General features: G+C 39.6%; 1 protein-coding gene across 1 annotated transcript in view; it reads right to left on the reverse strand.

The window, feature by feature from the left end:
- LRP2 (LDL receptor related protein 2) overlaps window positions 1–26,287 on the reverse strand; it is a 194,161-nt gene that overhangs the window by 158,776 nt on the left and 9,098 nt on the right. The window contains exon 2 of the mRNA XM_045780260.2: window positions 231–338. Coding sequence (XP_045636216.2) covers window positions 231–338 — 108 coding nt within the window. The remainder of the gene's footprint in view (window positions 1–230; window positions 339–26,287) is intronic.

Here is a 26,287-nt window from a genome sequence, read left to right on the forward strand (position 1 = left end):
TATCAAGGTCATGGGCTAACAGTAAGACAGAAACTAATGTGAACTGAACCCCTTCCTTAAATAATGATTAATGCCATCAGTTCTCTTCAACCACAGAGATCTCAAAAGACTTGAGCCCAGTCCCAAATCTATCACTAAAGGCACAACTTTTTGTCTTTGGTACAGCTGGATTCCCCATGAGGCACTTGTGTTACTCAAAACAGAGCTTAGCCCAGCCCCTCCTCACTTACGGCAGCCAACTTCATCCGAATCATCCAAGCAGTCTCTGGTCCCATCACATCTCCAGGATGCAGAGATACACTGCCCATCTTCACAGCGGAACTGCTCACTTCCACATTCTGCAATTCCACAAGCAAAAGAAAACCAGTTGAAAAACTTACCTACACAGATATTTAACTAAAGAAATACAAATGTTTTATAAAAATGAAAAATTATGCAATGAATTAGTAATCAAAGGAATGTGAATTATTTACAAAATTAGGAAAACATTTTTATAATGATTATTATTATATTATCCATTTCAGGATCTGCAGGAAGAGGTCATTTCTGTACACAGCTGACTAGCATGTACCTTGATGTAACCAATCTAGAAAGAATTTGACAGCATGTATCTTGCTTTTTAAAAGTGCTTATTCTTAGTTCTTTTATTTTTAAAGATTTTACTTATTTACTTATCAGAGAGAGAGAGAGAGAGAGCACAAAAGGGGAGCTGCAGAGGCAGAGGGAGAGGAGCCTCCCTGTTGAGCAAGGAGCCGGATGCGGACTCAATCCCAGGACCCTGGGATCATGGTCTGAGCCAAAGGCAGATGCTTAATCAGCTAAGCCACCCAGACATCCCTTAGTTCTTTTATCTTTAGGGTTTCTTTCCCCCCTAAGGAACTAATCAGAGAATTAGACAAAGATTTATGTATGGAGATTTTAATCACAACATCGCAACATTCTAGATGTTCAATAATAAGAAAAGGATAAAATTTTCTTGTATCTTTATTACATATGAAGAAGTCATTAAAATGGTTATGTAGTACTTTTAAGTGATTTAGATAAATATTTATAATATGTAACAAAGATGAGAATGTATAATTTTACCTATAACAGAGTTACATATGGAGAAAACAGTGTAGAAAAAGACCAGAATGTTAATGGTGGTTATCTCTGATTGATAACATCATGAGTAATTCTCATTTGCCTGACTATGCTTTTTTATTATTTTCAGTTCCCTGCCCTTCATTTTTTTAAGTGCCCTTTTATTACTAAATCATATATAGCAATCTGTGGTTCTTCATTCTTAGATTCAGACCAATATTTGGCTTTTTGTTTAACTACTCTGTAAGATGCCAGATCTGTCAGCTCATCTTTGCAAGCAAACAAACAAATTTTTAAGCCAAAAAAACAAACTAGAGAAAAATCTCTGCACCCAACCAGAGTGCACAAATCTGGCCCCCAAAGTTACTACATTCCCAAGTAGCAGTGATATCTCCTAGTGATACCAGAAAGAGAACAAAACTTAAATAAGTTTATTTCATTCAACCAATATACCCAGCAATTTCCCCAAATCTCCCCAGGGGACTAATTTGGCAGTTGGAAATCCTCTGAGGTTCCCCAAATATCTGACCAGTGACTTATTATGTGCCAAGTAGGAAATTTTTTTAAAGAGATCAGCCAACATCAGCCCAACTTGGAGAAGACTCAAAATTATTCTTTCACAAGCCCAAGGTGGTAGAGGAGTTATTTGGGGGGTTGGAAGAATACAATTATTTTCCCCATGTATTTGAGCAATCATGCTAAATTACCTATTTCAGGTTTTGGCTAATTAACCCGAAATTAGGTAAATATACAGATCAATTACCTACTCCTAAAATAAATAAACAATGTGCTATCCTGACTTGTGTAAATGCAGGCATATCAACAGCATGACATAAACATAGTTAAGTGATCTATTCCTAGGGGATATAGGCTACTTTGTTCATGGAATGTTCAAATCTGATTGTCTGGTAGTGACATCCTGATTTATAATGTATGCTGCAAATGGTCAGAAACTTCCCTTGGCTAAATGGTGGTACCGAGTGGTACAGGAATACGTACACCCAAATACCTTCTATAGACTAATGCACGATGGTGGTTGGTGGTGCAGGTCTGGGGTTGGTGGTGCAGGTCTCTTATCAACTACCTTTAAAACACAACAACCTCCCTTGCAAAAATGCCCCTAAGGAATGTACAAATTCACTCTGGAATCCCAGAACTTCTCATTGGATTTTGTTCTACAAAGCAATATTTCCATGGGAGATTAGGGGCTTTGGAGGTTTTAGCAATTAACAGAACATATATTAAATCACCTTTATCAATTAGGTCTATTGTTAGTAATCCAACAGGATACATTTGTAAGTTCAGTACATTTATCTTCCTTAGTATCTAATAATTTCTGGTTGAAAAACAATAACAATCTAAAGGTCAGTCTACTTACAAAGAGTTTAATATTGCTATGAAAAATAGAAAAGCATAAACTTAGAAACTGAGTATAGAGAAGAAAATAAATTCTCAAAACAATTTATTGCCTGTTATAAAATATATATAATTCTTAAGAAACTTTTATTACAAGTCAAATTTTGTTTATTTTTGCTAAAATATGAAGTTAAACACATCACAAAAAGAACACAAAATAGATACCCAAAAGTCATTTTTTTCAATTACTTCAAAGACAATTACATAAAACACATAAAAAATGAAACTGATAGGGGAAATTTTACAATGAACTCTTCCTACTTAGTGTTTTCTCACATTTGATCTCCCAAATATTTAATTATCTAGAGTAATATATCAAACTCGTTTTACTCAATTTATCAACAGATCCACGATAATTCATCTGTCAAATTCACCCTTTCAATATTCCCTTCCATGCCTGTTATAACTCCCAAGTGACTATTGTTTGGAAATACCTCTCCAGAAAAAACAAACTGATACTTTACCATTGCTGGGTGGCCTCCCAGCAATCAAACAAAATGCTCCACTGGTGTCAGAAGCCTGTCATTCATTTTATTATAAAGGGAGTAGGTGCTATTTAAAAGCAAACTACTAGTGAAAAGCTCTGGGTCAGGTCTAATAACAATTGCAGGTGCCCCTGATTTCAACTCATCTGTATACACTGTATTTGTTTTGTTTTGTTTTGTTTTGTTTTAAGTAAGTAGTCTCTACTCTCAACCCCACCAAAGGTATCTACGCTTTATTATTTAATAATTTGAAGTCCAAAAAAGCAGGGAGAGGGATTTCATACACAGGAGCTGAACAGTTTTTGGAGAAAAAAAAATCTAAATAGAGGAAAATTTAAAACTTTTTTCAACAAATGGTCTCTAAACATTCATATCCAATCAATCCAGTTTTAACCTACAGGTAGTTTTGCAAACAATAACTTTTAGAACTTTAAAATATTTTCCCTGTAATAAGAGCCAAGGAGGAAAACAACCTAATCCACACTGAAATAAAAATCTTTTGTTAAGGGGCGCCTGGGTCGCTCAGTTAAGCATCCAACTCTTAACTTCAGCTCAGGTCATAATCTCAGGGTTGTGAGATCGAACCCTGCATCAGGCTCCATGCTGAGAGTGGAACCTGCTTAAATTCTCTCTCTCCCTCTGCCCAACCTCCCTCTCTCTCTCTCTCTCTCCCTCTCTCTCCCCACCCTAAAATTTAAAAAAAAAAAATCTTTTGTTAAGAACCAGGCAGCCATTGACAAGAAACCATCAGGACCAAATGAACACCCTGCTTCCCCAGCACTAGTCCTGGCCTTTTCCAAGAATCAAAATAGATGGTGCAAAGATGGAAAATACTCATGCGGCACATAAATGGCATGCACATTCTAAGCACTTTGCCAACTTCAAGTCATTTAACTTCCATAACAGTCCTATGAGATAGATGTCATTATTACAAACATTTTACAAACAAAGAACTTGAGGCACAAAGCAGTTCAGTAACTTGCCCAAGATCAAACAGCAAACATGTGCAAAGCAAAGATTTGGACCTGACAGTTCTAGTTCCAGTATCTGCGTTATCTTGACCACTGCTCTGTGTTCCCTTACACCAAAGAAAGAAAGAGAAGAAGCAAAAAGGGAAAGAAAAAGAAATATTTCACCAAGCTCGAGAATGAATGGAAAAACATGACTTTTTTCCAAAGTTGCTATCCACATTAACCAAATTCGTGAACTGGGCTGGTGTGGAATCCATAGCATCCCTATGCTCAGGTAATTCAGTTGGAGAAGAGCAGTCTACCTGGCAACTAACACTGCACATAAAAATTCTTGGGCTTAGGAAAACTTGCTACAATCAAAAGCAACCCAGGGACATCAAAAAAGAGGCTCAATCTCTTCAAGAAAAATTATATTAGACAGAGGAATAAACTTGTTTTCCAACCTTATAAAGCCCCAAACTGGAGAAAAACACGAGTAATCCTTTCTTCATAAATAGCCATATCCCAAGCTTCCTGGTCTATGTGTTGGACTAAGAATGTGTTAAGATACAAGAGAAACAGTTAATGCCTAGAGGAAGGAAGAAGTCCTTTGTTTCTCCAGGAACAGTACTAAATTAAGTACACTACTTTTATATTCTTTACAACCTCTAGCACAGTGTTAGGCACATGTGGGATAGTCAAGCATATTCATCAGGTAATGAAAATTCCTCTTCATAAAACTCAGCCTCTTGGTATCATTATATATATAAAACCATTACATATGTAAAACCATCAAGGCAAGCAATAACAGTTTATTAAGACTTTGTTTGCTATCTTAAATCCACAGAAAGGAAAATAAAATCTGGAATAATTTGAAATTACTTGGAAGAGGAATGCCCAGAAATTTAAGAAAGAAAAAGAAAAATATTGAGCCATATTAAAAGGTCTGATTCTTTTACCCTTTTCTAGTGCAACTTTGTTTTTTCACTCATAAATTATTTTCTCAAAAGAGAAAGGCAAGTCATAGTCAATGGAACATTGTCCAAAGTTAACAGAGTAAGGTAATTTCTATGGCAAATCCTATTTTCAGTTAGATCCTCTTAACATGTGCTGGTCCTTCTAGACTCTTGGTCTACCTGAGGAGGTGCTTGTGCTCTTTTTAAAGATATGTCATGTTAAAGTACATGACATTTTGATAGTCCTACCTTCACTGAGCTCAAAGAAACCAATGTAAGAAGCAATTCCTTAATTCACCCATAATTCTTACTTCACTTTTTCTGTACTTGATTTTTATTCCTTTGACATACTTTTGATGTTTATAAGTTGGGTGATGATTCCCTACAATTCTCACACTTTATCCACACCAACAAGTCCTGTTCCTTTCAAAGACTGAGAGTCACTTGCTTATTTCCAAAACTTTACACAGCAGTCATGACAGCCAAGCGTAACAAATTGGGCGAAGACCCTGCTCTGCCTAATATCAACTGGTGGAATAGTCAAGGGTCGACTGATGGAACTGAAACAAGACATACACAGCAAACCAATCTACGACTCTCTTTCTGTGCAACATTCTAGCTGCCTGGTTTTCCTAACAGGTTGTCAAATAGGAGGCCAGAAATCTTTTTTTTTTTTAATCCAGTTTAGAAGCCACTGAGTTGACTGTTTTTTCCAAATTGTTGTTTCAGAACCCTGATGTCTGATTAGAGCAAACCAGTATTAAGAAGACATTTCAAGAATTCAAGGACTTTGAAGCAAAACTCACAAAGCCACTTGATGAGTGATCATGTACACACATCATTTAAGTGCAGTTAAAAAAAAAAAAACAAAAGAATATGATGTCAGGTTCACTAAAGCCACAAAAAATATTTATACCTACTACGTGCAAAACATAGTTCTAGGGCTTGTGGAAGAAACAAAGTTAAGATAGGGTCCTTTTTTTTTTAATAGAGCTTACAAATTTATTGGGGACAAAAGTTATTTATATAAGTTAGCCATGTATTTTAAGTGTTTTCCATAGATGATCTCACTTATCAACACAACAACTCTGTGAAATAGTATTAATAGCCCCATTGCAGAGATGAGGAGACTGAGGCTTGACCTAATCTCACAACTAACTAGTACGTAGAGGAACAAGGATTCAGACCTAGGTATTCTGGCTCCAAAGCTGTGCCATATGACTGTAGATGATTTGGTTCCTAATAAGGAGCACAGACGACAAGAATCAATTGGCCTCAAGGAGAAAAAACTAACACCACAAGCTGGAGTAATTAGAGAAGGCTTCATGATGGAGAGTAAGACTGTACTGGGCCACTGTGATGAGCACGATGGGCAAAGAGGAGGGACCAGGCTTTGTGTAGAGTCCAAACAGTTTGCGAGAAGCCCAACACAGGTGTGGGCTTAATGTGCAGGCCTCCGCAGGACAAGTGCAAGGAACCTCTTATGAGTGGAGAACGAGGCTGGGGAGATGGAGAATAAAGTACCATAAATGTTAAGCAAAAGAGTGACGCGATCAAATGGGTTGACCGTAGGAAAGCTTAGAGCTCACCAGTGCCAGTACCTGTGTTAAAACTAAAGGTGGCTCTGGGTAAACGTAGCCTGAACGAGGATACAGACTTTGGTCATGAGAAGGGCTTGGGGCTCCACCTCATTCCCCAGAAACTGGGCCACAGCATGAGTGAGCTTGGTGAGTAAGCTGGTCCGTGGTTCACCAAGAGGCTGCTAGCAGATGGGGCACCTGGGTGGCTCAGTCGGTTAAGCCTCCATCTCTTGATTTTGGCTCAGGTCATGATCTCAGGGTCATGAGCTCAGGGTCCTCAGATCAAGCCCCACGTCAAGCCCTGTCACACTCGGTGGGGAGCCCGCTTGAGATTCTCTCCCTCTCCTTCTGCCCCTCCCCTGCTCACATGCTCTCTCTCCCCCTCTCTCTCAAATAAATAAATGAATCTTAGGGGAAAAAAGAAGCTGCTAGCAGAGATGGGTCTCATCGTGCAGCCCTCCAGCTGCCCCAGGCCTGGTCCACTTGTATGACAAGTGACTAGCAGGTTCTACAGGTGCGCCGAAGGTAGCCTAGCGTCCTTTCCCCACCAAGCTGAATGTTTCTGAGCAGCCAGACTACAGAATTCTGTCAGCCCACAAGACAGCTGATCTCAAAGATTGCTAAAATATTTGCTTCATAATTTTTAAAAAGTTCCTTTCAATGACCAAAAGTCAGCCGAATAATGGCTTTTATCAGAGTAGCCTCTCAATCTAAGAAGCAGGAAATTGTTTCCACCTGTTCTAACTGTGTAATTCCCCATTTTCACGTAAACACAAGCTACCTGCCTTCCTCCCCCCCTAGTCTCTCCCGCTCCGCTTCGTTTTCATTCAGCACCTCCTGTCCTGACAACCGGACTATCAATCAGCACTGCAGAGCATTACAAATAAAACCTTGCTTCTCGGGGCTTCCGGAGAGGACACGGTTGGCATTTAGAGTGGGATGTGTATTTAACTGCCCTGGGCAAAGCAGGTTGTATAGCATCTCTGGCCCCCACAGGTGGAATGCCAGTAGTATCCTTCCCTGTGGTCACTGTAACAACAAAGAACACCTCACACACATCCAAACATCCCTTGAGAGTGGCCGTACCACCCCCAGTCGAGAACAACTTAAAACCTGTAAGCAGCTTGGAGATTCAGAGCTCAAAACATCTTAACCCACATGAAAGAGATCTTCTAAGAAAACCCCTATAATAAATTCTTTCCTTCTAAAGATAATAAAATTTCTGAAACAGCAATCCCACTCCCTCCCACCCAGCAATAAGAGAGCCTGGGATTGGGCAATATCATGCTGCAGCTCCTAGTACCAGCAACTTGAAATTAACTCCCCTGGGAGTGTGATAAAGAATCTAAGTTCCAGGGAGGCCTGCTTCACCCTGGAATGTTCCATGGTGTGTGCACAGGCTTACCCATTCAGGGGTGGGGGGAGTCCCACAGAAAAAAACAAGCCAAAAATCTGAAAGCCTCAAGCAGGTCTTCATTAATGTAAAAGAATCATTGTCATGAAAAACAAAGTCATAGACACACCTGCTTTATGGTGAAAACTTCTCTCCCAAGTATAATTATCATAACAAAAAATAATTTCTTCAAATGTCCTCTCCCAGTCCCTGCCACATACACTTAAAATTTTTTAAATGAAATATAAACTGGCAACCACATGAGTGCCTAAACATTCAAAAGAATCTCCAAGTTTTTACCAAGAACACTCAGCAATGAAAACTTGTTGTCAGCCAGTACCAAAACCTGGACACTGTGTTTGTGTTAGTCTTTTCTGTACTTCCCCAAATAATTCATGTCGAACTTCCTCTATCAGCTAAGTCACTGAGGTTCCTGTGGATGGACTCCTCCTCCACCTGGAAGAAAACTAAGCCCCACTCCCTCCCCAAGGACTGACTGGTTATCTACCTCTTTACTGGCCAAAGAGCAACACTTGCAGGACGCTATAAAGAACACTATCCAAACAGAAGAAAATTTAAAATAGTCGCCTGCTCGGGTAAATAAGGAACTAATGAATCAAACTATACATAAGAAAAGAGTAAAACACCCTTCAGCACTTAATAATTTAACAGACCTTGTAGAAAAACTATATATCACCCTGATTTAAGTGCCGATTTCCAACCCCAACCGCCCAGAGTATTCCTATATGGCTTCATGACTAGCAAATGTAAATTACTGTAAAATGGCTTAATGGAATCAAACACTAAAAAAGAAAATAAGCACTTGTGAGAAATAAGGGATTCCACCCACCTGCAGGCAGGCAGCTTTCCTAACTAAGGCTTATAAACGGTGAGACGACCCACCTTCCACCCAAACGCTGCATTTACAGACAGCATCACACCCGGGAACCAGGGTTTTTCTGAGGCATTAGGCCCAAGTGTTGAACCATAAATCAAATTGATACAGATGTGTTAAAGCCACAAGCATCAATGCTAATTTGATCATTTTAACAAGCAGATGAGATCACGAGGTTATCTAATGAACAATGGCTTGATACTGGATATTATGACCAGAGCAGCAGCAGGAGAAACTGATTCCCAATTGGTGGATTTGGTGATTCTCTAAGTCACGGACTGAATCAGTTGTAACCTCTACATAGATCTTCTTGACTGAATCATACAAACACCTTGCTGTATTCCTTCTTCCTTATTACATGTTATTTAGGAACACCAAGGAGAGGTGTTAAGGTTAACAATCAGTTGTCCAGACACTGAATTTAACGAGACCTAGCATCTTGCACCCTAATCTCAATTTGGTACAAAATGGTAACTCATTCTTATTTAGCTATGGCCCAAATCCAGACTGGACTAGTACATAATTGCTAACTGGGTTTATAGGTCACAAATTTCACGCTAGGAACTAAATAACCTCTCATTCTAAATGTGTACATTTTCGGAAAGTAGAGATCAGTTTACATAAAGTTTTCTCTGAAGTAACCAATGCTTGCAGGTCAATTAGCAAGTGTGTTGACAACTCTGATCAGGAATGTTGATGTTTACTGTAGGGCTCATTACATTGTTATTTACACAAACACTGACTTTTATCATAGTTCACGTGTTAGGAGACCAGTTGGGGTACACACAGGTATGGCTCAACCTTGATGACTTAGCTATGGGCATGTATGGTTTCTGCTAAAGAGAATTTTCTTAAACTCTTAAATATTGTACAGCAAGAATGTGAAAATAATTCTACCAATAAGTTTAAAAGCCTATTCCTGGGCAGTAAGTACTGATAATTACTCATCTGGTAAACTGAAGTCAACATTTTTAATAAAAATGTATCATTTTTTTAATTGGTTTTGTTGATGTTTTACACAGTATTTATGTATTTTTCCCTTCTAGTGACAAGTTATAGCTCAGAAAGAAATTTATAAGCAGAAGTTCAAAATTCCCCCACCATGACCTGATATATGAAAACTAAAGAACAGAAGAAGTAGATGAGATTAAGTGACCAAAATAAGAGTGATGGCAAGGTGGCAAGACTCGATTAAGATTCTACCATGAACAGAGCCCTTGTTCTAAACTGTGAGTTCCTAATGGAATGAATAAATACCTCCGTAATCCTAGTGCCCAATGTAGTACCTTCTAGTACCCAGATGATGCTCAGTAAACAAACAATATGTGACACATTAGAATATATGGGTAAAGCCAAGATGATTTCCAAAAAATGATAAAGGCTTGAAATCTTGATGATTTGTGGACTTAAATAATGGATGCTGATGTTTAAAGTCACTGTTTCTTCTGATCTAATTAACAACTCAACAATCATCTCCCATACTGACCTGGCATGAGAGACCAGAAAGACTCGAAATCAACCCCAAATTCTTGGGAGCCTATGTATATGTTCGGGTCATTCTCTGCTTATTCAGTAAAGGATGGGACCCCGTGTTATATAAAACATTACATTTATATCCAGCACTACTCTGGAGTAGAAAAAGTACTCTGCACCCCCCCCTCAAAAAAGGCTACAAGAACATCTGATTCCACAAATCAAAATTTGTAATTTTTATTACAAGGTTTGCTAACACAACAGAATCATGATTTTAGTCTCCCTACACAGAGTCAAAAGTAGGGCTGACTTTCTTAACTTGGGAATCTATAAAACAGGATCTATTATAGTTGCAAAGACTTTCATGTTTGAATGAACTAAGTTTCCTGTCTCCTCTGCTATACTGACCTTAACAAATTGAGCAAAAAGAACTTTAGGACATGCCTCACCAGCAGGTTATCTGTTATACTAGCAGTCCCCTCGCCCTGGGCTCGAGGAGCATTTATAGATCTCCAAATAACTTTCAGGCTCTATAAATGTCATCACTTTGTGTTATTATGTGATTATGATGACTTGAAACAACTCAATAGCTTATTGACACAGAATCAACATTATTATATTGTCTCCAACTGATACCTGTGTGTAACAAAATGGTGTCTGGGTTTCTGACTGCATATGGTGAATTTATAATGTCCTAATATTAAAACCAGCTTAAATAAAATTATAAGTCCATCTGCAGTGATTGCCAGAAGCAGGAAAAACAATGTGGAGTGTATTCCCTAAGATTTTAACTAATCTGTATGATAAATATCATAAGTAATGAGAGCAAAAAAACCTACTATCATTATAAATTTTTAACTACGCATTAAAATAAGAAGTTGTGGTCCATATATACAATGGAATATTATTCAGCTATCAGAAAGAATGAGTTCTCAACATTTGCTGCAACATGGACAGCACTGGAGGAGATAATGCTAAGTGAAATAAGTCAAGCAGAGAAAGACAATTATCATATGAGTTCTCTCATCTATGGAACGTAAGAACTAGGAAGATCGGTAGGGGAAGAAAGGGATAAAGAAAGGGGGGGGTAATCAGAAGGGGGAATGAAGCATGAGAGACTATGGACTCTGAGAAACAAACTGAGGGCTTCAGAGGGGAGGGGAGTGGGGAAATGGGATAGACCGGTGATGGGTAGTAAGGAGGGCACGTATTGCATGGTGCACTGGGTGTTATACGCAACTAATGAATCATCGAACTTTACATCAGAAACCAGGGATGTACTGTGTGGTGACTAACATAATAAAAAAATTAAAATAAAAAAAATTTTAAAAATGAACACACTTTAAATTTAAAAAAATAAAATGAAATAAAATAAAATCTTAGAATTTTAATGCCAGTAATAATCTATACTAGAAAATACATACAATAAAAACTTTACTGACATACAAGTAAATAAAACCATCACTTATTGGAATTTTGTCTATATCACACTTTTTTAAAAGGCAATCACAAAAAATAAACTGATATTAGGGATTTGGCAAAAAAATAGTTTTTAGTTGGCTGTCTCAATTCTAGAAATTGGGTATCTATGGTTACAGTCCTGAGACAACGAATGAATGAGCCAATATTCCAAATGAGAACTTAGATACTGGGATCATTAAAGAATATTTCAATTAAATTTAGTAAGAAATTTGGATTTTACCAAAAAGAGCTAAAATAAAATATTAATGGAGAAAATACTAGATTAAGTGCCAAGAGACACACATGGGTTTCAACCCTTGCAACAGTACTGACTGTCCCCACATCATTCTAAGTTCCGTGAGGGCAGGAACTATTTGTCTTATTGACTATTGACTCTTCACTCAATAAATATTTGTTGCTTAACTGGCTTAGCTTGGTGGACTTGGATTTAAACTCTCCGATACACAGTTTCTTTACCTGCAAAATTTCTGACCTCCAAATCAGGTTCTGGTGAGGACTAAAGAGGTCCCTGTAAATCACCAGCACAATGCTAGAGATACAGCAGTCCTTCCACAAAGGCTGGTTCCCTCCTGGGTACTCCCACTCGTCATCCAACTAGAATATTCTAACAGTCTAAGCCAATAAAATACTCGGGGATCAGTAGCTCCACCAGATAAGAGCTGTTTGTTCTGATTGAGAGAAGTCTTCCAAACCCTGACCCACCTTGCTTGTAGGAACCTCAGCATTGACAGCAAGGATAGATGGTGGTTGCCTTGCCTCCCGGCCAAGAACAAATTATCCATTGGCTCAGTCTGGAGTCAAGGGCAAGACTGAAAATCAAAATTTATTCTAGGAAACAAAGGTCAAGCTAGACCCAAAACCAAGCCTGTCACTGGTTTTCTTTATGCATCTTTGTTTTCCTGCAATGAGCATTTTTTTAAATTACTTCTTCTATTTTAAAATCACTCTGTTTCAGGTGATCCTCTGGAGTTTGTATGTGGAATACTATTAAGTGTGTAATTTCAACACACACACACACACACACGCACACACACTTGATGATAAATATAAAGGCTTTCCCAGAGTGGACCTTGAATCATTATACTACACAGTGAGCTGCCTTTTTAGAGTCATACGAGCTTTCCTCTTGACCTCAGTTTATGCCTCTACACATGGACATACAGAAACTGAAGACATAAAGAAATTCAGGATTTTAATCAATGGAAACTAAGCTAAAAAGCTTTCCATTTAGAAAGTTCAGAAATTCTCCAGGTCCTGGGTTCAAAACAAAAAAGGATCTATCAAATTCTTCCTAAAAGTATTAAAATATTCATTATCCTAGTTCTCTAAACTCTCTCCTGCGTAAGAGAAAAATGCTACAAATGCAAACATATTCTTTGACTAAAATAATCTGTGATCATGCCTTTACACTACATTCAAAGGAAAACTTAAGATGATAAAGTTGTTGTTACCTTCTAGCTGAATGAGAAAGGCTTTATGTAAACCTGGATATCTGCCCCTTCCAAAAAAAAGAACCAAATATCATGACCCCAGCCTTAGGCTTCCCTGAGACCTTACCACCTTCCTAAATATTCTCCACCCCACAGAGCAGAGGCTCCAAACTCAACTCAACCCAGCAAATGCTTACTGAAGCTCTGGCAGACCATTAATCTGTGCTCTTACTGAGGCTGCGTGGCAACTGTCAGGACACCACCGTAAAGACAACAAGCCCACAGCAATTTGGCTCCCTTCAGGCAAACCAATACAACCACCGCATCTCCTGCCAGAATCTAAGTGAAGCCAGTTCTCCCCTGAGCAGGGTTATGCTCACTGTTTACTAAGAGCACTCAACACTTCCCTGAGTTCGGTGGGTAAAGTTACGAAGAGGGAAAAGCAACTTAAACTTGAAAGGCTCTTCTGATAGTCCAGGAATGAGGCAATTAGGGCCTTATCTAATTCAAAGGTCCTACCTCTGCTTCATTTCCCGCAAGCTTGTCTAAAAATCCTTTCCTTCTCTGTCCCTTGGATCCCCATAATGTGGCTAGAGTTTTCATGGTTTTCAACCCTGACCCCCAAAATCTGCTCCCAGTGACTTATTAACAACAAAGTTTAAGTGATTTTTAAAGCCCTTCCTTGGGTATTTGCACTCTCAGCAGAAAGTAGGAAGCCCTCAAAGGAATGAATTTTCTAATTGTGGCATTTTAAGTATTCTCTAATGCGCAAATACCTTCCTCACCAGCTTGGTGGGGCAGATTTCTGGAGGATAAAGTATCTTATCAGGGCTCCTAATATCGTACCACACAGGTGGTGGTACGTGTACAAGGCCATCTTTGCAGTGCCAAAAACCCCTCAGCAGGGAGATAGCATTTTTCCATAAACGCACAGGCCAGTTAAAATACAGTCAAAGGGGCTTCCGAGGAGAATTTGGTGACATCTCTGCATCAGTGAACGTGCCTTAGATTACTCTGGGCTGAAGAAAAAGGCCCTAAAGAAATATTACAAAAGCAATGACTCCAACGGGCCTAGAGAGACTCAAATAACAAATGGGCACTATTTATTGAAATACTGTTGTTTGGGTTCTTTTGTAAACTGAAACCCCTTACTCTACTATTTGTAACTCAAAGAACTCCTACTGGAAACACAAAATTTACCAATCCCACCAATGTGGAATATATGTGTACGTGTGCACATGTACACACACACGTATGTACACACAAGGAGACCCAGTGTTACGAAGCCGGCTGGTGAAGGAATCAAATCTAAGGGTCTATTTCCCTTCTTCCATTCAGCCCAGTGTGTCTAAAAGCCAACAGCTATTCCATAGAATGTTAAGAGACAAAGTCTGAATAACCAGATAGCAGTGTGCTTGTTGTAGTAATCTAAAAAAGGAGGGAGGAAGGGAAGACTTTTCAGAAGCCCGGGAACTTTCCAGAGGTAAGCCCCTGGAGTCATACAGCCTGGGTACAAAGCCCAGCTCTATCTCTTTACCAACACTATGGCAGGCATGTTATTTAATATCTGTGCCTCAGTTTCCTCATCTAAAAATAAGAGCCCTTACTCATCAAGTTAATATGAAGATAAAAGAAGGAATATGAGCCTGGCAGGTTACTAAATGTTCAACAAGTGTTTGTGATTGTTACTATTTTTAGGCAAGTGTTTTCCAATCCTTTTAACTCTATATGGTCTCCCTTGGAATTTTATAGTTTCTGTTTCGCACACACATTTGCTTAGACTCCAGCATATCCATAGTCATAGTTGCAACCCAGTTTGAGAATCTTTTTAAACTAACCTAATCATGATAGCTAAATTCAAAGAAAAAAAGCTGATTTAATACAGAAACTTAAATATTATCTTATTACTAAAGTGTCAGTTTTATTTTAAATTATGCTCTCTCCTGGGGTGCCTGGGTGGCTTAGCATCCGACTCTGGGTTTCGGCTCAGGTCATGATCTCAGGGTCCTGAGATCAAGCCCTGCATTGGGCTTCCCACTGGGCTTAGAGCCTGCTTCATATTCTCTCTCTTCCTCTCCCTCTGCCCCCGCCACACACCCACACGCAGCTCTCTCGCGCTCTCTCAAACCAACAAACAAACAAAAAAAAACTATGGGATGCATTGGTGACTCAGTCGGTTTAAGGTCTGCCTTCAGCTCAAGTCATGATCCCAGCATCCTGGAATCAAGTCCCGCATACGGCTCCTTGCTGAGCAAGGAGCCTGTCACTCCCTCTCCTTGTGTTCTCTCTCAAATAAGTAAATAAAATCTTAAAAAAGAAAAAGAAGCAAAAAAATTACACTCTGTCCTTAACTATTTCTTATACCAGAGGAGAAAAGCATATCTGTATTCAAAATGAACTTGAACTAGAGAAATAGAATTGAATTCACAAAGGCAGGCAAGTTTTCGAGCACCCATCTATTCTATGCACTTTCAAAAAAACATTACTACTTAGTGAAATAAATTAACTCTCTGCAAGCTTATTTCTCTGGTTGATAATAACTGTTTTTAAGACATTTCAACAATTACATTTTAGGGGTACTTAAAATGTTCAGTAATAATAAAAAAAGAATTCCTGTTTAACTAAATAACATTAACCACCTGCCTATGCACAGATACCTCAGTCCAAAGAAGTTCACAGTGACAATATTTCTTGAATTACTGAGTTAGGCAATATGGAATTACTAAACCCTCATATTCAGTGCCTACAATCTAAGAATTCTCACTTCGCCCTACATGTGGAAATCATTTCTGACTCAATGACATTTTGAAAAAAGCCAAGCATGAAGGAAACAGAGGCCACATCTGACAAGAGGAAAAATCCTGAGCTTTTCATAAAGAAACTGCTGGCTGTATAACCACTACAACAACCATCAAGAAAGGGGGATTCTAATGTACAGAAACCAGAGAACAAGAATATTTCTAACCTCAAAATCAGACTCACGGATACATATACCCAGTAATACACCTCTACTATGTAAGGGTGAAGGTTAAAAAAGACCTTAAAGTTGAATTCCAACATTCTGTTGATGCATACTCTGTGCCTACAATTTCCTTCCTATCCCCTAGAATCATTTGAAATAGGCTTATCCTTAGTCCACATGCTGGTCCTTCAAATACTTGGAGAGAGCCGGCCATTGTTCCCTTGATTTTTCTCCTCTCCAAAAGAAACAGCCCGTTTTTCCATCATTCTTCCTGTAACATAGCTTCCAGTTCTCTCGTCATCCTTGTTTCTCTCCTCCAAATTCAGTTCAAATTGTCTATGTCCTTCCCAAAATGCAATCTACAAAGCTAAACAAATGCCCAGTGTCACCTAACCATCTATGGCCAGGACCAAAATAGCCTACCCCAGGGCTCATTCTCCCGTCTTCTTTAGAAAGAGAATCTCAATTTTATTCAGGTGAACCACAAGGTCTTTAGCTGAAAGGCTACAATTCCCAGACCTCAGTGAAGTGCAGTCATGGGACTGAGTCTTAATCAATGAGATGAAATGCAAGCAGTAGTATTGTACGGGACTTCAGGAAGTCTCCTTTGAAGACAGAAGGCACACCTTCCCTGTTGCTCCTCCATCTCCACCACCTGACATAGAGCTAGGATGGCTGTGGCTACAACAGCTGTTCTGGACAATGATTTGACCTTAGGGATGAATACTACCACCACAGGACGGTAGAGCAGGAAGATGGGTACCAGACGAGTACCAAACCAGCCTTCTCCTGCTAGTTAGGAATGAGAGAAACAAATGTTTATCTTGTTCAAGCCAAACAAAATCTACTCTGCAACCACAGTCCCATCACCTCCCCTAGGTGATGGAGTTGCTTTACTAGGCTCATGTGGTTCTTTTACCTTTCCACTAAAACAAAGATTTCTCAAGTTCCTGCTTCCACATGGCTTTGGGCCAGACACAGGATACCAGAGGAGGCAGGCATAACTCAGCATTAGTGTCCTATTCTAAAAGAAGTGATAAAATACGTACATAAATAATTATAATTCATGGTACGATGATAAGTGCTGTAAGAGACGTTTAGATAACATTCAGCGGAGACCGAGAAGGGCCCTGTGGAGGAAGGAGCATAGAAGCTACGATACGCGGGTCCGAGGGGAGGGAATGCCTGGCAGATGAACAAGCTGGAATGGCCAAAGAGGCCGGAGAGCGTAAGGCATGTCCAAGAAAGAGACGCATTCTTCATCCTGTATCACTGACACATGCCTTCAAATTACAAAGATCTTGAATGCTTGAGGCAGATTCCCTTTCATGTGAGGTAAAAAATGTGCAAGATCACAGCACCCTCTAAAGCCACCGAGTGCCTCCACGGAGTCGATTCGATTCACGAGACAACTGTAGAGCACCAACTGTTTGCTGTCAAGAAAGAGTGTCTCATAAAGAGCTTTCTCCTAATCCGCAAACGGGATGAAACTTTTTCCATATTTTAAAACACCCTTGGAGGTGATACTTCCCAGTATTCTCCTGAACTACATGAAACGTTTCCAAGAGTTGTATTCTGAGATTTAATAAACTATAAGTACACAATACAAACGCATTTCTCCTTTTTCTCTTATAATTGATTGACTGATTGTATTAAATGGTGTACGTATTCAATAAAAGTTACAGAATCAAAAGAGTAAAGCATGTGGAAATAGTAATGTTAAGCATGCAAGATCCAGAGCCTCGGTTTGCTCATTTGTAAAACAGGGATAGAACCTTCCTGGACTGACCTGAGGATTTAACACTAGAGCTATGATGACTGTATCACAGGCATACAGTAAGTTTCAGTAAACGTCAGCTCTTATTCGTAGTATTATTCCTTCCTTCACTCCCTGTCAACCAAGATGGACCCTCAATAGAGACACTATTGGCATCTGGGGCTAGACAGCTCCTTGTAGCATGGAACTGTCCTACATATAACAGCTGGTTTAGCATCCCTGTCCTCCATCCTCTAAATGCTAGCAGTGACACTCAGGCATTATGACAAAAAAAAAAAAAAAAGCCTACACATTTCCAGATCCTCCCCCAAGGGAGCTCTACCAACCAGGAATTAATGAGCTAAACCAAAGACATACACACCATGCCCAGATGGTCAATAAGCTAGAACTGCTTAAGACACGGGGATTCAAGAAAATGCAATCAAGTAGTTAGGAATGTATATAACATGCATGTACATTGAAAAGACATGTCTAACATTCCCATGGATAAAGCACCTCACCTGATAAAACAAACAATGGGAATTATCAAAAAGAGCCACAAATTAAAGCTTTCTCTACATTCCATGGTGGCTCTCTACCCTTCTCATCACCTCTTGGTCCACAAGTTTAGTTCCACCCTCCTCATCCGTCCTCTAACTTAACTGGCTGGTCTGCTTTCCCTCATTGCAGCAAGCAGTATCTTTACAGAACAAAGCCAGATCACTGCACTTCCCACCTTACGTTTCTTCAAAGGCACCAAACTTCTTGACACAGACTCTCCAACTCTCACCAGACTCCACTCTTCCAATTCCATCTCCTGCTGACACACCCTCCTCAAGACTCAGTCCAAAGCGCAATCTTTGTGATCTCCTCGTGGCCCCCTCAGGCCTACTTGACTTCATCACTCCTCCCCTGTGCTCCCAAACCTCTATGACAGCACCCGTCGCTGCCGTGTAGCACAACTGTTCATGTACACGTTTTCTCCATCTGTTAAACTCTGCATGGGACCAGGTCTGCAGGAAGCATATACAGAACACATGAAATGGAAATACTGGATCCATCCCGAGGTTTGAAATTTTCTGTAACATGCCATTTTAGATCTGTGCTTTGAAGACCTGAGAAGTGAAGAACCAAATGTTCTTGAGGTAGAAAGGCAGGTTATAAGGCTTGTCTTCTAATGCTTCCTTGTCTGATAGTTTCACCTCCAAAAAAAAAAAAAAAAAAAAAAAAAAGCTATATTCCTCCCCAGCAAGTTCTATGTATAGAGTATTTGACAGTGGTCCAAAGACCACAGCATGGTGGCTGTTCTGTTGCACCAACCTAACCAAGAGCTGGTCAACTATGAATGATTTCACACCAGGTTCCCTGTGGGGCCAAATGTTTACTGGATGCTCACCAAGTGCCAAGACCTTACATGTTCACAATGTCCTTTAAATATTCTCAGGAGCCTGCAGGGTAGAAATTACTAACACCCATTTTATAGTCCAAGGAAACTGAAGCTCAGAGAGATCAGTGGCCAAGGGTACACATCTGGAGAGTGACCAGCTAAATCTCCAAACTCCAACACCAGGCAGGGTCCCAGCACCAGTAAGGATTTGGCCACAGGTTAACCACGTCCAGGGTAGGCCCTTGAGATTAAGGATCCTTGGGTAGGGGGAGAAGGAGCAGTGGGGGCATGGCCAGAGAGCTTCTACAGTCGTAGGAAGAGCCCACAGTTTTACTTAGCAGCCAGAGACTGAGGTTTATATCATGGGCTTCAGTTCACCCCCACAATTTAGGCTACCTTCTGTACCTTCAAGGAAACTAAGAATTTTCTCTTTATAAAATGTAAGTTATTTTAGCATAGAATTTTTATTTAAGATTTATTTATTTATTTATTTATTTATTTATTTATTTATTTATTTATTTTTGACAGACATAGAGACAGCCAGCGAGAGAGGGAACACAAGCAGGGGGAGTGGGAGAGGAAGAAGCAGGCTCATAGCGGAGGAGCCTGATGTGGGGCTGGATCCCAGAATGCCGGGATCACGCCCTGAGCCGAAGGCAGACGCTTAACGACTGCGCCACCCAGGCGCCCCTAGCATAGAATTTTTGCAAATATGTACTAATTCCTCAGAAGTTATTCAAGATGCCAAATATTCCTTTTTGAAGCAATCCTAAGCCACCCTTAATCATCTGTCCTACAGTGCAAATCCCCAGAATATTCAATGCCTTTCAGAAAATGTAATGGCATATTTAAGGGCATGGGGGGATCACTTTTTAATGTTCCAAATTATTTGTTTCATTGGAGACCAAGATAACAAAATCATGTAAGCGGGGAAGGGAATTTTCAATTATAAAGATTCTAAAAACAACATTTAGTTGTGTATTTCTATGATATTTTAAAACTGCAATCAAGTTCTACAGACTAATACAATCAATAAATCCCAATATTTTTATAAATTCCCTTTAAATAGAGCACCTAAGATATCCATTAATGGTTACTTGTAGCTAAAAGCCAAACTGTTTCATCTTACTATACCTATCATTCAGTTTTAACTTAGAAAAAGGAAAGAAAATAAAACATTAAAGAACTTAAAAGTAAGAGCTTATCCTAAAGTGAGTTTGATCATTTGCTATTCGCATTCTCCCTTAATGTTATTATATACACATTTACTTAGTAAGTTTCATTTCCCGAAATGATTTTTTCAAAATCTGCTAAGATGAAGGAGCAAAGGTGTCATTCAGCCTGACTTTTCTTTAAAGTCATATATTAAAAGTTACCCTGGTGTGCTCCTCTCCAACTACAGCTACCTTGAGAGTTCTCATTTGTAAAAGTAAGGTTGGCAGGGAGGAAATAAGATGAGAAGGAGAAAATCTCTAATTTGTCATCAATAAAATAAATCAGGAAATAGCCTTTAATCTCAAGAGTGCAATTTACTGATTTAGTCATTTATTTACAAAATTGATGGAAATTGTTAACAAGGAGTTAATTGATTTGAATCACCTGATTACCACAGTTAATTAACCACACTGACTTAATCTTCTTTGAAAACATCAACTAATCATTTCCCAGGTGTCAAGGGGTAAATCGTTAAATAAAAAATAAACGTCTGTCCCCCTCTTCAAGGGAGACTTCTTGAGCATGTTTTCTTTGCAGATTCCAATCTAGCAACAAGCCAAGTTTGGATTTTTTTTTTCTCCTATAGCTATACTGAAAGAGCTGCCATCTTTCCAGAGTTTTTTCCTTTTATAATAAAGGAAAAGCAGTCTTGCAACCTTACCATCTGTGTCATTTAGAATTACTTCAAAAATGAGCTAAGAACACTTTTGAATAAAAATGAACAAATCAAAGGCAACCGAGACTTTCATATGAGAAAGTGAATTTTCAAAAAATTAACTTCAAAACTTATTTGGAGGGTGAGACCACAAAGACACAGTGTGAAGGAATGGGGTTGGGGGCGCGGTGGGCACGGTATTACTGAGCCTGTTCTCATCTTGATTGTGGTAGTGGTTACACAAATACATACATGTATTAAAACTGCTAGAATTGTATACTACACAAAGTCCCATTTTAGTCTATGTTAATTTTTTAAATAAAATAAAACAAAGCAATTACAATACCAATATTTAAGCCCACTTCCGTGAAAATTGTGAACCCTTATTCCCGGTTTTACAGATAGAAAAATTAAGGCCAACCACTTGCCCCACACACCTCAATAAAAAGGGGATGGGGAGGAGTCTAAGAAAACCAACATTGTTAGAGATCAGAAAGAAAACATCCCATGTGTCTCGTGGCTATCCAGTTCTCAATTAGTAGATCCACTGCTTCTCTCAGGGTAAAAAAAAAAAAAAAATTAAATTAAAAAAAAAAAAAGCCAACTGTCTTTGATCTGCCAATGCACCCATAGTGCAAGAGGGCCCTGGAGGGAACCAAAGTCCCAGGTCACCGTGACAAATCACGCTTAGACTGGCTAAAGGGAAAGAGTGCAAGGGCCTTCATAAAACACTATTCCCCTTCCTTCACTTTTTCATTCCGTCCATCAGAGCAAAGTGTTTGAAAAAGAAATGTGAATTACAGAAGGATTTTGTTGCACATATTCACAATCAGCAATAACTATTAAAGAGCTCTTTGATTTGCCTTACAGGGACGTGAAAGCATTCGATACAAGATGCACCCTGCTTAGCGCAAGTCCCACGTTTTCTCTTGTCTGCACTGCTGGGTTTAATTATTTACAGCGAGAATCATCTAACTTTCACTGTCTTCCAGTTAGTACGTTCAATTTTTAAACCATGCATTTTGTTTTTCTCCAGAATCTCCCCTTCCAATGATTACTTTGCAAATTCTTTTAACACCTCACTGCACCAAATATTAGGGAAGAGGTAAAATTCTTATGGCAGAAGTGAACTGGAAAAGAAATTCAGAGTTTTGGTACATAAAAATTAACCACTTAGCAATTTGACTTGAGAAAATATGTGTATTTTACCTCACTCATTTGCAAATTCTTTTTATTGATTATATACTAAGAACAAAACCAGAATTTCCCATCAATAGTCATCATTACGGTCTAGAAAAAGTATAACTACCATGTACATTAAACCCGAAAGCCTCCTCTTCATCTTACCTGGCACTGATGAATCCCTAAGGAATGACTGATAGTCTTACAGGTTTTAGGGTCAACCTCTCCTTTTTTCCTAACAATCCTATTTCAACTAGAGCTAACTTGAGGAAGGAGAGCCATACTTGAAGGTAAGAAGTTCTATCTTTGAAATCCACTTGACAGTTTCACAGCAGAAATTCCCCCATAAAGTCATCCTAAGAAAAGGCACAAGCAATATTACATTTTTTTTTTCTAGAGAAGCTGATTTAGGCAACCCAATTAAGAGATGAAGTTGACTCCCTTTCAAGACTCTCTCTCACCTTCTGGCAGCTTCTTCCTTTCTTTCTCTCCCATCAAAACATACAAGCTTTGGGTCTTGATCTCACTGAACCTTGCTCTAGCAAACTTCTACTGTGCATTGCTATCTCAACTAAGTCATTTACCCTGAGGGAGAAACATTTCTGCATTTTAAACAGAGTTTCAGGGGGAAACAATGTCTTACTCCAAAGCACTGGTTGTAATGGTGACAGAGCAGACATTTTTGGCCAGGGTGAGAGAAGCTTGGGGGCCAAGAGACCTTTTGGCAGCTCCAGCCCACAGGCAAATGCCTTCCGCATCTCTACAAGAGCAACCTCCTCAGATATAAAGAGACTCCAAAGAGACAACTCACTTGGTTGTTCATTACTTTCTTCTAGGATGTTGAATAGAGAACTTAGTAAGAATTTTTTCCATCGATATTAAAAAACAACCACCTTTAAATCTGTACTTCACTGCCATCCCTAAAAGGAAGTTAGAATAGAACTCTCTAATTGGATGTCATCTTTTGAGTTAAAAGACAAGTAATTATAGAGAACAAAATATTGCCAGATAAGGAATGGTAGCAGAGGAGGAAGCCAGGAGGCAAGAATCAATGGGTATCTACAGAGTATAGAGGAAAAAGTAGGTTAAAATAGAAACGTACTCTTCTGCACAGTAAGCGCTTTTGGACAGGCCTGTCACAGAAATCTCTCCATCCTTTTTTTTTTTTAGAAAGAAAGCGAGCAGGAGGCAGGGGCAGAGGGGGAGAGAAAGAGAATCTTAAGCAGGCTCCATGCCCAGCACAGACCCTGAGATCATGACCTGAGCCGAAATCAGATACTTAAGTGATGAGCCACCCAGGCGCCCCTCCCTATCCTCTGATATAACTAGTTACATCATGCCTGGAGCATAAGGCTTGATCAACATGTATTGAATGAATGACTCCAACGTAGCACAGAAATGTCCACATTTGGGTTGCAAAGGTACCGGCATCTAAAATGAGGTCATCTTAACCTAATATGAACCATTAAGAGAGGCTTTGTTTGCTTGTGTACAAAGGCACTATCTTCCACTTTCTCCTACTTATCCACAATCAAAATATGTAAGAACAAAGGCTTTGGGTTCAAATCTTGGTTCCACCACTTAGTAACTGGATGGCTTTAGGCAAATTATGACACCTGTCTTTGCCTTGGCCTTTTATCCACAAATTCAGATTGTTAATGAAGAAGTAGGTAAATTAATACCTATAAAACCCTTAGGACGGTGTCAGACATGTAAGCACTCCAAAATATTTATCCATAATTGTTTTAGCTCTTTTCTGCAACTTCACTACACTATTCATGCATGTAACTGAGCCATTCCTCTGCCTCTCACGTATTTGGTCATGGTTGCATATGGAGTCCTCAAAAGAATGGGATCTGGAATGAGAAAGGTTGTGCCCACAGAACAAGCAGCCATGGGCATTTTTCAGCAGTCTGGGCCTTCTTTGGTTGAGCCCATTTTTCCTTCATTCATCAGGAACAAGACCCATGAATGTCCTGGCTTGACATGTGATGTTCTTTCCACCGTAGTCCATGCCGCCTCCCTGAGTTGGGAAACCACTCCCCTCTTCAAAGAGGCCCTTTTGTCTGATCAAGGCTGTTTTCACTGTGCTGTGGTCTCAGACAGCTTTCTTTTGTGTTGTTTAAACACAGAATGACAGTCCACTAACATAATGTCTAAAAACTTTGCCTTATCTTTGTGTAAAAGCTACTGTATCAAATCTGTCCTAAAACAGAATGACCCATTCTGTATGTACAGGAGATTCTCACAGGGTAACCAAGTGTCTAAGTTAAAGTAAGAAAAGTTAGAGAGACTGATACAGAATCAGCTACTCTCAAATGCATTGGGAATCATCAGTAGTTGGGGGTCAGTGAGGCGGAGGAAAGGAGAGAGTCAAATGGAGAGAAACAGCGTTGCTAAGCCACTTGTTTTGACAGAGATAGCAATTTTTTTTCCTCCATCGGGTCTTTGATGGGGCCCCCAGGAGCCTGGGGGAATTAAGGTCTGGCAAAACCAGGAACATGGCCAGGAGCTGACAATGCCCCTTCTTAGCTTTAGAGTCCATGATGGCATTTATCCATTTATTCAACTTATATTTATTTAGCCCTATTCTGGATACTAGGAATAAAGCAATGAACAAAAGAGATAAAAATCCCTGCCCTCATGAAATTGACCTATTAGAGAAGGGAAGACAAAAGAAAGTAAATAAATGAGTTACATACATTATGTCAGGTTGTGAAGAGAGTTTAATCAGGAAAGAACTGGAGAAGACCACACTGAGAAGGTGACCTACGAACAAAGACCTATAGTAGGCAAGGAGCAAGTCATGCACAATTTGAGGCAAGAGCATTCAGAAAGAGAGAAAGCTAGTACAGAAGCTGTAAAATACTCCCTATGTCGGGGCGGGAAGCAAGAATTATCATTATGCCTAGAGCACCGTGAGTGGGGGAGAGGAGAAAGAGGTGAGGCCAGAGAAGTGATGTGAAGGCCGGATGGTTAGGGAATTGTGTAGGCCACTGTCAGGATGTGGACTCTCTCTGAGATGGGAAGAGATGGTAGACCCAGAGCTGGGTCATCAAAGTCCCCTTCAAGGACTTTCTACATTCACTCAGCTCCTTTGGGGTCCACCTCAGTTAGAGAAGGGCACCTTGCCTAAGGTCATGCCCTTACTGGGGCAGGCCACATCTAGGAACTGCAGAAGGCCATTTCAGCCTCCCACAGAACACTCACAGACAACTCTTGCTCCTGAGGTTCCCACTAGGTTGACTGAGGCCTTTTCACAGTTTAACTTCTTCCTCTGCCATTCCTGCTTCCTCCTTTCTCTTCAAAGGTAATGCTCTTAATCAACATTTTTACTCCAAACTGCATCTCAGTATCTGTTTCTGGACAACCCAACTTGTGTGTGACAGAAGCCATTGGAGCTTTTGGGCAGAGGAGTAACATGATCTGACTGATGTTCTAAACAGGCGTCAACAGTAGACAGAAAAGGGACAGAAGGGAAGCAGGGTGATCAGTAAGGAAGCTATTGCAATCATCTAACGGTTGACTGTGACTTGGATCAGTGTGGGATCAATAAACATGGTGAAAAGTATTTGGATTCCAGATACATTCTGAAGATTAAAACAATGGGATTTGCTGATGGTTTGGATATGAGGTATAAAAGGAAAAGAGGAGTCAAACCAGAGTCCAAGGTTTGGAATCTGACCAAGAATGGACCAGCCATTTATTAAGATGGAAAGTCTATGTAGAAAGCAGGTTTAGAGCATTAGTGAAGATCAGGAATTCAGTTTTGGACATGAGTCTAAGATGACTATTGGACAGCCAAGTGGATATATCAAATAAGCAGTTGGATTTATGGGTCTGGAGTTTAGGGTAGTGGTCTGGATTAGATTCATAAATTTGGAAGTTGTCGACATACAGATAAGTAGTGTAGATAGAGATGAAAAGTAGTCAGGGAGATGAACAGGAAAAGCGTGCGGTACCAAAAAGATAGCAAGCAGAGGCCAG

The sequence above is a fragment of the Ursus americanus genome, chromosome 1 (assembly GCF_024610735.1).
Source record: "Ursus americanus isolate L20-20 chromosome 1, mUrsAme1.1.p, whole genome shotgun sequence".
NCBI classification, from domain to species: Eukaryota; Metazoa; Chordata; class Mammalia; order Carnivora; family Ursidae; genus Ursus; species Ursus americanus.